The 11,119-nt window shown below is 36.6% G+C and overlaps 1 protein-coding gene across 1 annotated transcript; it reads left to right on the top strand.

Moving 5' to 3' along the window:
- Window positions 1-294: 294 nt before the first annotated feature.
- LOC125665823 (uncharacterized) lies at window positions 295-11,076 on the top strand. Its single transcript, XM_048898722.2, has 6 exons — window positions 295-514; window positions 2,241-2,352; window positions 2,444-2,565; window positions 4,966-5,047; window positions 10,200-10,417; window positions 10,730-11,076. The coding sequence occupies exons 1-6, from the start codon at window positions 336-338 to the stop codon at window positions 10,860-10,862; spliced, it is 846 nt and encodes a 281-aa protein (XP_048754679.2). The 5' UTR covers window positions 295-335; the 3' UTR covers window positions 10,863-11,076.
- The last annotated feature ends 43 nt before the right edge of the window (window positions 11,077-11,119 follow it).

Raw genomic sequence — 11,119 nt, 5'->3', positions numbered from 1 at the left:
TTAATAAAAGATTCACCAAAATTGAAAAATTTCAACACTCTTATTAAATAATCCCAAGAGACTGTATCAAATGCTTTTTCAAAATCTATGAGGAGGATCATGCCAGGAATATTTCTAACCTGAGTGTAATTCATTATGTCATAAATCTTGTGTTTCCTGAAATATTTCTTACTGATATAAATGTATGGGACATGTTTCCATTTTTAATCTGATGTGGTTATCAATTAGCAAATCAGTAAATATAAACAATATAACTATATGTTATCAGTCAATGTATAACTCGTTGATAAGATAGAGAGCACGCCATTCACCTCATTTGTCAGCTTTATCTAAACATGGACCAGGTCCGCCTGTTTCTCCTAACAGTGCTGGGTATTGTTGATGTTGCAAGTCCACTGAAATATATTCCTCAGCACTGTAACATTGTGAGCGCCACTGTACCGTGTGTTTGTAAGGATGAGCATGGGAACTTTGTGGATTTACGACCGCTGGCAAACAAAAATCTGACCGCTAGGTAATGAAGTCTCTCTCTCTCTCTCTCTCTCTCTCTCTCTCTCTCTCTCTCTCTCTCTCTCTCTCTCTCTCTCTCTCTCCTATAACAGTTCTTTTTCAAAGTTTGAAAAAAATAAAGTTTTTGTGAGAGAATATACTATTAGGAAAAGGTCCTCAATAATTTATTGAAAGGTGAAGATAACAAACAGTGATCAATCTCATAACTCCTATAAGCAATACAAAATAGACATTTGGGCAAACACGGAACCCTAGACACCCCAGAGGTGGGATCAGGTGCCTAGGAGGAGTAAGCATCCCCTGTCGACCGGTCACACCCGCCGTGAGCCCTATATTCTGATTAGGTAAACGGAGTTATCCGTAGTCAAAATCAGTGTGCCAAGAACGGCCTAACAATCGGTATGTATTATATATTGTATCTAAATCTTTCACATTCTGTGGGTCACGTTTATGGGGACGTAACTGCAAAAGCAGAATTTTTGTCCTCAAATTGCACTTGAACTGTCCTCACAACGCAGTCCACGTTTTACAAGTTTTATCAGTTCCCTATTTCACTTTTCTCCCTCGCTCCTAAGTACTAGATCCGTTACATACATGTAGTAACACTGTGTAATCTGGAATTAAAGTGTTACTTTTTTTAACAAGAGTGCCGCCAAAGGTACATGATACGCCCGTGAAAAGTTAATTCATGTATAGGGTGTTTTTCTTACACCATAATTTGTAGAACTGGGCTTCGAGTTGTATCAGTAATCATCAGGGTGTGACATACCTTTTTTGCATCGTCAAAACAGAGAAATCGTGTACTTTCTATGTAATATTTTCACTTGCATGCATAAGATGTATGTGTACCAAGGTTAATGATCCCTGCCCCAACGAATCGGTCTGTATCCTGCTACTACGAGCTTGGCCTTTGACCTTGAGAAACAATAGGCATCCTCCATTTGGCATAAAGTGTATTTGTACCACGTTTCACGGTCCTAGTCCCAACAGTTCGGTACTGTATACTGCCTACAAGGCTTTCCTACTAAGTGATACTGCGACCTTGACCTTGAAAAATAACAGGCATCTGCCTCTCATCATGGTGATCAAATGTACCAAGTTGCAATATCCTGGAACTTACAGTTCGGTTTGTATCCTGCCTACAAGGTTTTCCTACTAAGTAATACTAAGTAATATTACGACCTTGACCTTTGACTTCTAACCTTAAAAAAAACAACCCAAAGGCATCTTCCTCTCAAATATGGTGATAGAATATATCAAGTTGTAACATCCTGGAGCTTACGGTTCGGTCTGTATCCTGCCCATAAGGTCCGGACAGACGGACGACGCCATACCAATAATACGTCCCGTTTTCGACGGACGTATAAAAACACATGAGGGTATGAACTGCGCTGCTTTACGTTAACATAGTACAGCGCTTCATGAATTATACTGATTTAAAGATTGCAGTTCATACCTACAATTTACATGTACTTTCATTTCTGTTGGAATTCCTAGCTGTAAAAATAGCCTATACTATATCTATGGAGATTCATGCACACATTGTTCATGAGGAAATGGCTATCATTTGAATTGGTAAAATATAAAAGGCAGAAACATTGGAAATGTGAATGTATCTTGGTAAACTCAATCATTCTCCTTTGTTGCTATGCTTGTTACTATGAATTGGGTTATATATAATATAAATGTACATTCAGTTAGCTGTATGGGAATTTTACATTTGAATTTAGATTCCAAGACCACTCCCCGGCAGATGGTGATAATAACCATACGTATTCTTGGAATCCATGTTATGGTTTCATCGAGAAGTCCACCAACGACACGGGCTGTCTAAACGTCGCGGTAATTTTCTTTATTGTCAATTTTTCAGTTCGAAATTTTAAAATTTGGAGCAAATTATTAATCATTCAAATTTCTGTCTTTATATTTTCAGAGCTGCCGAGTAAACAGCAAACGGACTGAGTTCCTGGACATAGGGATTCAAAATGGCGCCTCTTTCGGCCATTTTGATAATGGAAACTTGTCGCTCACATACACTTCCAAAGACGGGAAAAGGTTTGTGGAAGGAAAGATTCACTTTTTAAAAATCTTAATCACAAAAACGATATGTTTTGTTTTTTAAATATTGCAAGATTCACTTTAAAAAAAAATTACTTCTACAAAAACAAAAATTCACGCATTCAAATACTGTAAATCAAATATTTACGTTTTTAATAAGCGGAGCAGAATGATTCAGTTTCTTATAATTCGAATAATTTGGTAACCTGCGAACAAATCAAGAATATCAAAATAAAAAAAGAGTAGTACAAAAAGTTTAAGATTTTTCTGAACAAGGGGCCCCGATGAAACGATGAGAAAGTAAATTTGGAAATAAATAATTTTTTTTTTTACCTCTGAGGCCTTGATCAGCTATGAGTTCATTGCAAGTCATATGGTAATAATAATTAATTGTGCATTGTTCTATTGAGATATAATTTTACCAACAAATAGTGGATAAATCTAGATATTCTATATGTATAGTCAGTTGTCCTGGAGTTTTGTTTGGGTACCTACTTTACACAGTTATGGGATGAGAGCACTCAGATCAGGATCTCGAACTCAGATTTTTCAATCATCATTGTTTTCACGTTCTTGTCTACAAGTAACTTCTAAATTCCTATTAGTTCTTTCTATCACCTTTCATTTATGAACACTTGGTATAAAACACAAACTAAAACATGTACAATAACACATGCTCATTTTCTGTATACAAGGAAAATGGATTATGCTCTCCATTTTGATAAAAATAAATAATGATGAAATACCGGTTTTCTGAGTCCTGCAGCTTTGTTATTTTTTATTTTTTTGGCAGTGATTAACAACAGAATACATATTGTTGATTGACAATTGTCAATTATTAATGAGGATTGAAGTTGACACCTATGTATAAACCCTATAATAGGGAGATCCCCGAGTATCAAAACTACACTCAGACAACCTAAACAAGAATGACATTGGGATCTCCCTATTCTTTTCATTATTATTTTATAAATCTTCTTAAACACGAACATCATAAAATAGAAAAATGAGGTGGCACCTTAAAATTTTGCCGAACATTTTTGGACTAGGGTTCTTTATCGCCAGATGGAAAAGTGCAGGGCTCTTAACTCTTGCTTTCATCATGAGGGGGAAAATGACACTACTTTATGTCTCCAGTATCATGATGATTGATGGAGAGGTCTTTCAATTTTGACACGATTTTCTGAAGTCGTCTGTAAATATATACACTGATTCAAGCTCCGGTTTTGGAAGCCGTGCTATTTCACGAAACCTAATTTGAATATTCAGTCAAAGTCCCGTGTCCGAGCTATGTCTATTTCATGTTCCTCGCGGCTTGACCGACTTCAATGCACATATTCCATGTTAAGTCCGAATTGTAGCTCATTTCGCACACGATGTATAGGGAAATAACAGCATGAATGCTTCAAGGCTTCAAAATACAAATAATACAGCTCTGGAAGATATTCGTGTTTGTTTTGATTCCAGGTAAGTTAAGATAAACTGAAATAAGAAATAAACATTTTCTGGGTTGCGTTCAAGATCGTAGCGGCTAGCCTAGCTGCTAGACTAGATATCTAGGTATATTGAACGCACTGTATGTATTAACACTTGTTGTCTCTACGTAGGACTAGCCTAGCCCTGCGTAGCCGCTACGATCTTGAACGCAGCCCTGCAGATGTTGCTGGTTGTCCACAGTTATGCACCATCACAAGGGTCATAAGGTTAAACGTACATGTACACACATCCCCGGCGGATGTATACATTTATATGGAGTATTTCTTGTACATATACAAAAGAAAGACAATCAACTGTGTACAGAAAAAGTTCGAGAACCAGATTTCAACAATTGATATATGTATATGATGGATACTTCACATATTTATTGGACCCGTTGATATTTGTATTTGATATCGTCTATGCAGGAATATGATATTTTGCACATACAAACTTTTGTTTTAATGCTCTAAATGAACACAGATCTCGCAGATTTATCATCTACCCTCTCTCAAAAGTATTGGGGTGATGACCGTCCTCCTGTTGCTGAACTGCTCCAATGCAATTGTCCCCGCCCGTAGCTTGTGTCGGCGTGATTGTCCTCAACAGCACATTATATCGCGTTTGAAAACTGTGTATTATGAATATTTGTACATGCATCGTCTGCACCGGAAGTTTCAAAGACAATCAAAACTTCAAAATCACATGACTACAGTGTGTAATTCATCCGGCACACCTCGGGTGTTTTTCGGTGAAAGGTCCGAGGTGTTCCAGATGTTGTGTAATTCTGGCTGTAACTCGGGACTCTTCTATTGTGTAATCGCTGAAGTCGATTACCCATTCTTCCATTATCTATTTCTCCCCGTAATACATTTATTCTTCATTTGACAATGTGTAATTTCCCCTCGATTATCTCGACAGAACAACAATAGTATCGCTGTACTGTGATCAGTTTCGAGAAGACGGCTACCTAAGAGCGGTCGGAAACATGGGCACCTTCTATGTAAGTACAGCACATCAAGACTCTATTACACACTTAAAACAATTGGCTTTGTTCTGTCAATACATGTATATAGATCTTTTTTTGTTATATTTTTGAGAATGTTTCGAATTGAGACGTCATCAGCTTTAGCACGAAATTTATGCATGACGCTCAGGACACCGTTTTACAATAGCATCGTAAATCTTACGTAGATTGTAAGTGGGGTAATACATAAGTGAATTTCGGCATTTCTCGGAAACGTCGTAATTTACATGGCGCCGTAGAGTGAGGGTTCTTTGACGTGTCAACGCCAACGGTAACTCGGAGGATTTTGAGGTCACATCCCAAATACCTGTTACTTTAGATTTTTAAACTTTCAATGCCGGGCGCTTCAGAAGGAACAGTCACTCCCTAGGTTAATTGAACATTTTAGGCTTGACGCGGCTAACCGGTCACCGTAGCTCAGTGGTGGAGCGTTCACTTCGTAACCGGGAGGTCGTGAGTTCGAGTCCCTCTCGTGCCTTGTCCGTCAAATCTAAGACATTAATATAGGTAATGATTGCACCTTCGCCAAACGCTCGGCATTTAGAAGTGAGAATCACGGGACTTTCGGATATGACCTTAAAAACGGAGCTCCCGTATTGCGGAAGGCATTATCACGATAAAGAACCCTCACTGCTACGGCCCTGAATGTTAAGTATTAGGCCTAAATTTGTGGTACTTCACCTACCGTTGATAACGTCTTAATATGAGTGAAACATTCTCGACAGGACGTAAAACAATCAATCAAGTGACGCGTCGTCGGGAGACATTATTGAACCCAGGACCTCTTGGTTGTGAAGGAGCGTCCTACTCACTATGGTACCGCGGACCGTAATGTAGTTAATATGGAATACAAGTAAAGCTTTTTAAAAAAGCTTGACGTCTTTAGCAGCAACTCTATATATAGAGCGAAGTTGAATTATGTCCCTTGTCTTCATTATTGAATTGAGCTAAAATAAATAATCTCACGGACATCATGCCTACAAAGCTGTGTCCTGACTCCCATTATAAAAGTTTGTATTTATGAATGGTATATGTACTGGAAATCAAAATCACTGTTCCCTGTATTAGCACTGATTAAAGCCTCTATATCAAATGAAACTGAGATTTTCAGTGTGTATATCAAAATATTTATTTTTTAACAAAGTTATGAAACAAAACAAACTAAAAAGATTTAAAAAGTTCTCAAATGCCACTGATAATACAAACAAAAATGGTTGCATTGGAATCACTGATTGTCAATTAAAATTATTCTAAATATCTACTTGCAACTTATTTTAATAATATGACATATAAACTAAAATGACAAGTGAATATTGTAATTGTCTAAGGTTAGACAGCAATTTTTTTTTAATTTGTGCATGAAAAACTTACAACATAATCTCAATGTAACTGTTCCTGTAGTGACCTGTACTTGAGACAAATCTTTATCACTATCATACAAAGAAATTCAACATTTATTACTCAGACTACTTTGTCTTCAGCATATGAAATGTTACTGTCCTACTCCTTCGTCAGCAAAGTTTTCAATGCCGCTGATAATACAAACAAAAATGGTTGCATTGTAATCACTGATAATCAAAATTTTCTTTTGCATGCTTTAAAAAAACAGTGATCCTCATTTTGAAGTCAAGCCTTATTTATTCTTATGTAATTCTTAGCTTAAGGTATCATGTAGGGATTAGCCTAGCCTGGTACCCGAGGCCTTCCGATGTTCAAAGAACGTCGTACTTGCACATCGGAAGGCCTCGGGAACCAGGCTAGGAATTAGCCTTACCGAATAGACAATTCCCAAAACACAAGCAATCAAAACAAAAAACGGCGAGTTTTTCTGTTTGTATGCAAAAATGAAAACATTGCTGTAAATGAAGTAACCATAGAAATGCTTTGTATTAGTTGCTTTTTAAAAAGTAATGTGTCAATTTCATGAATTGCGTTTTTCTTTTGTTCGTTTTGTCGATTTTTTAAAGATTGAAAATCTTGAAAAATTGTTATGGCGTACGAAAATTAGAACACCCGAAAATTATCTCCCTTGCCTTGAAGAGCATTTCAACCAATGAAATAATTGAAAATTTTCACGTCATGCACTTTCTACCAATGAAAAAAGAGAGGAAGTGCAAAGTCCGAAGACCGTAAAACACTTCAACTCTGCATACCGTCTTCCAAGAAAGACGGTAATAATGGCGATAGTGAATTCATAGATTTCATGATTATTCAACATCACCATTTAATATGTTGTACGGTGTGACCGTTGAGACGAGCGAAGCCCATTAACATCTTGCAACACGACTTTTATCCGCCTCTTCATTTAACGCGGGAAATATAACGTGCTTGGTGTAAACAGTTACAAATTGTGACGTCACATTAGCTGCAATGTTTTTTCTTCTTCTCTCAAACCAAGCAAAAACAAAATTTTTGAAACTATGAGAAAGCTTGTCTGGAATTTAAAAACGTTTATGGTACTTTCTAAACAATCTAATTATTTTAATTACGGTTTTGTCAATGAAGTATACCGCAGTGACGGCGACATTTTTGCAGAAGCATTATGGGTAATACTCATCTTTTTTCAGCTGAAGAAGAGCAGATCACGTGACTCATATGTGTAATCATTGGAGCGAGCTCGTCGCGTCGCTTCGCTTCGCGAGCTTCGCTCACTAATATGTATACGGTGTGACCGTTGGACCGAGCGAAGCATGTACGTAACTCCGTGTCCCGAGTGGTAATCATAATTCCGTTAAGTACGGTAGATTATGATTCATTTAAAAATATATATTTTGAATGAAATTTCCTTGCCCTAAACACCCAGTAACATCTCAATATTAAAGGAGTTTATATGGGGACAACAGTTTTACATGATCCGCCTATTCATTGAACGCGGGAAATAAAACGCAAGGCGACGTAAACTGTGCATTGTGACGTCACATTTAGCCTCGACTTTTTTCTCTTTTTCAAAGCAAATAATTACAAACAACAATAATACATTCCGTATGCAATGAAAAAGGCTGTTAAAACTAAACAAAATTAACCAATAAATTCAAAATGGTAAAAAAGTAACCGTAATTTTATCGTATACTCTTATTCAAAGAAACTCATGAACTCGTTCATCTATTTAGTCGTGTTACGGTTTTATATGTATTTATTTGCTAAAACATGTTACAATGATAATTATACTATTCACTTTGAACAAAATGAGTGTTTAAATTACGAATTGCACGTTAGAGTCTTCTAGTATTGGCATTCAAAATAAAATACGAATAACTGTTGAAGCAGGTCATGAAAAAATAAATGGCGGCGCCCATATGGATCACGAAAATTTCAGTGAACGTATATAGAGATTATCTCTTTTTCTTTTGCTGATTTTGACTTTTTTCTTTTACATACGTGTTAACTTTAGAGCCTTGCTTCGCGGACGGGCCTTCGGCCCGTCCGAGCTTCGCTCGGTATAATACCTGCGGTGTCCGCCCTTAGAATAATATGTATACGGTGTGACCGTTGGACCGAGCGAAGCATGTACGTAATGGTCATTGGAATGTCCCAAGTGGTAATCATAATTCCGTTAAGTACGGTAGATTATGATTCATTTAAAATATATATATATATTGAATGAAATTTCCTTGCGGTAAACACCCAGTAACATCTCAATATTAAAGGAGTTTATATGGGGACAACAGTTTTACATGATCCGCCTATTCATTGAACGCGGGAAATAAAACGCAAGGCGACGTAAACTGTGCATTGTGACGTCACATTTAGCCTCGACTTTTTTTCTTTTTCAAAGCAAACAATTATAAACAACAATAATACATTCCGTATGCAATGAAAAAGGCCGTTAAAACTAAACTAAATTAACCAATAAATTCAAAATGGTAAAAAAAGTAACCGTAATTTTATCGTATATTCTTATTCAAAGAAACTCATGAACTCGTTCATTTATTTAGTCCTATTACGGTTTTATATGTATTTATATGCTAAAACCTGTTACAATGATAATTGTACTATTCACTTTGAACAAACTGAGTATTTTAATTACGAATTGCACGTCAGAGTCTTCTATTATTGGCATTCAAAATAAAATACGAATAACTGTTGAAGCAGGTCATGAAAAAATAAATGGCGGCGCCCATATGGATTACGAAAATTTTAGTGAACGTATATAGAAATTATCTCTTTTTCTTTTGCTGATTTTGACTTTTTTCTTTTACATACGTGTTACCTTTAGAGCCTTGCTTCGCGGACGGGCCTTCGGCCCGTCCGAGCTTCGCTCGGTATTATTAGCACTAACGTGTCGCTGTGAAATCGAATCACATTTTTTCTCCCCACATGTGATGGATCTAGAGGGGGTGGTTATGGGGGGTTTGTACCCGCTATTTTTAACAAAAAGGTCATTATTTTGCCATTTAGGGCTCCTCCCTTTTGGGACAGAAAAGGTACATACTTGGGTCCCCCCCCCCCACTTTTGATTTTTTTTTAGGATCTGCCCCTACCCCTATTCTGTTCTGACGCACAGAAGGACAATCTAATCTACACTTCAGCACAGTTTTAATTCACGTCAGAATCATAAGTCAATTTGATAGCAAATATCACTAATCGCATGCGAGGTATTGAGGTTTGACTTAAATTCTGACAGATTGACTAGACTAGTATTCCGGAATATTTATAATTCATGCGGCGTTATAGATAATGAATAGAGAAATACTAGAAATTACAATAAGAAGAGAACGGGGGGGGGGGGGGGGGGGGGGGGGGGCTTCATAGGAAAGTGGAAAGAGCAAATTTTTAAATCAGTATTTCACTGTTCCATACATACTTAAATCATTATCAATGTTTCATTGTTCTATACATGAATATACTTAAATCATTATCAATGTTTCAGTGTTCTATACAAGAATATACTTAAATCATTATCAATGTTTCAGTGTTCTATACATGAATATACTTAAATCATTATCAATGTTTCAGTGTTCTATACATGAATATACTTAAATCATTATCAATGTTTCAGTGTTCTATACATGAATATACTTAAATCATTATCAATGTTTCAGTGTTCTATACATGACTATACTTAAATCATTATCAATGTTTCAGTGTTCTATACATGACTATACTTAAATCATTATCAATGTTTCAGTGGTTACAATTACGAAGTAAGTACTCTTGTCCTCGAAACGAAAGCAGCATTCGCCATTTCCCTGGAACCGACCTCCTGCTGGGTTCTCTTTCTTTGGAGTCGGAAAATCATACGGAAGTGCCGCAACCGCCTACCATGCCGTCACCAGGCGTAGTTACGATGACGTCAAAACCGGAACCCAGTCTGCACGAGATCACTTTCCTTCTTACAGGGATTTTGTAAGCAGGAATTTAGTAATGAATATGGCATTTTGAATAAATAGCGTATACAGGTTTTCTCTGTTTTTGATAAAACAACAATGTAACTTGAAATCAAGCAAAACTGCGCTGTATTCTGAGGTATTCCGGTGAGAGGAAGCCATTGTTATAAATGGCGGATCGGAACAAAAATTATTGTATAGTAAATTATTTACGATAATTCAATGATAAGAACTTTTGTTCGCAATCTAAAGAGGAACTCTTTGAAAGGTTAAACATAAGCAGATCAATTACCTCTACATTCATAATGTACATTGTTTTTTGTTGTTGTAGAAGTGTGTCCTTCCTCATTCTGCTAGTGCTCGTCGGAACATTATTTAGAGAATGCATCAAGAAAAATCCATACGCCCAGTACTCGATAGTACCAAACGATGACATTTTAGAGAACAAAATGGAAATTTATTGAGTGGGAACAATATTCTTGTTACATGTATCGTATAATAGTGTATCTGCAGTATCTCAATCAGCTCTCGTGATATAAACATTCTGTGTCACACTGAATGTACACGAACAACGTCGTGTTACAAAACACCACCTGTTTCAGTAGAATATGTGTTTTGAATGTTCATTTGGTTGCTGTTAATTTTTTTAATTGTTTCCAATAAAGCATGCCAATTTGATGTATGTAATAATAACATCTGAAAAAATATCAACGATCAATGA

This window comes from Ostrea edulis, chromosome 10 (genome assembly GCF_947568905.1).
Source record: "Ostrea edulis chromosome 10, xbOstEdul1.1, whole genome shotgun sequence".
NCBI lineage: Eukaryota > Metazoa > Mollusca > Bivalvia > Ostreida > Ostreidae > Ostrea > Ostrea edulis.
The sequence above is the reverse complement of the archived record's forward strand: the minus strand, read 5'-3'. Positions and strand labels throughout refer to the sequence as shown.

Coding starts and splice junctions, on each gene's coding strand:
- LOC125665823 (XM_048898722.2), top strand. CDS start 336: ATGGACCAGGTCCGCCTGTTTCTCCTAACAGTGCTGGGTATTGTTGAT. Junction 515..2,240: donor AACAAAAATCTGACCGCTAG/GTAATGAAGTCT, acceptor ATTTGAATTTAG/ATTCCAAGACCACTCCCCGG. Junction 10,418..10,729: donor TTCCTTCTTACAGGGATTTT/GTAAGCAGGAAT, acceptor TTGTTGTTGTAG/AAGTGTGTCCTTCCTCATTC.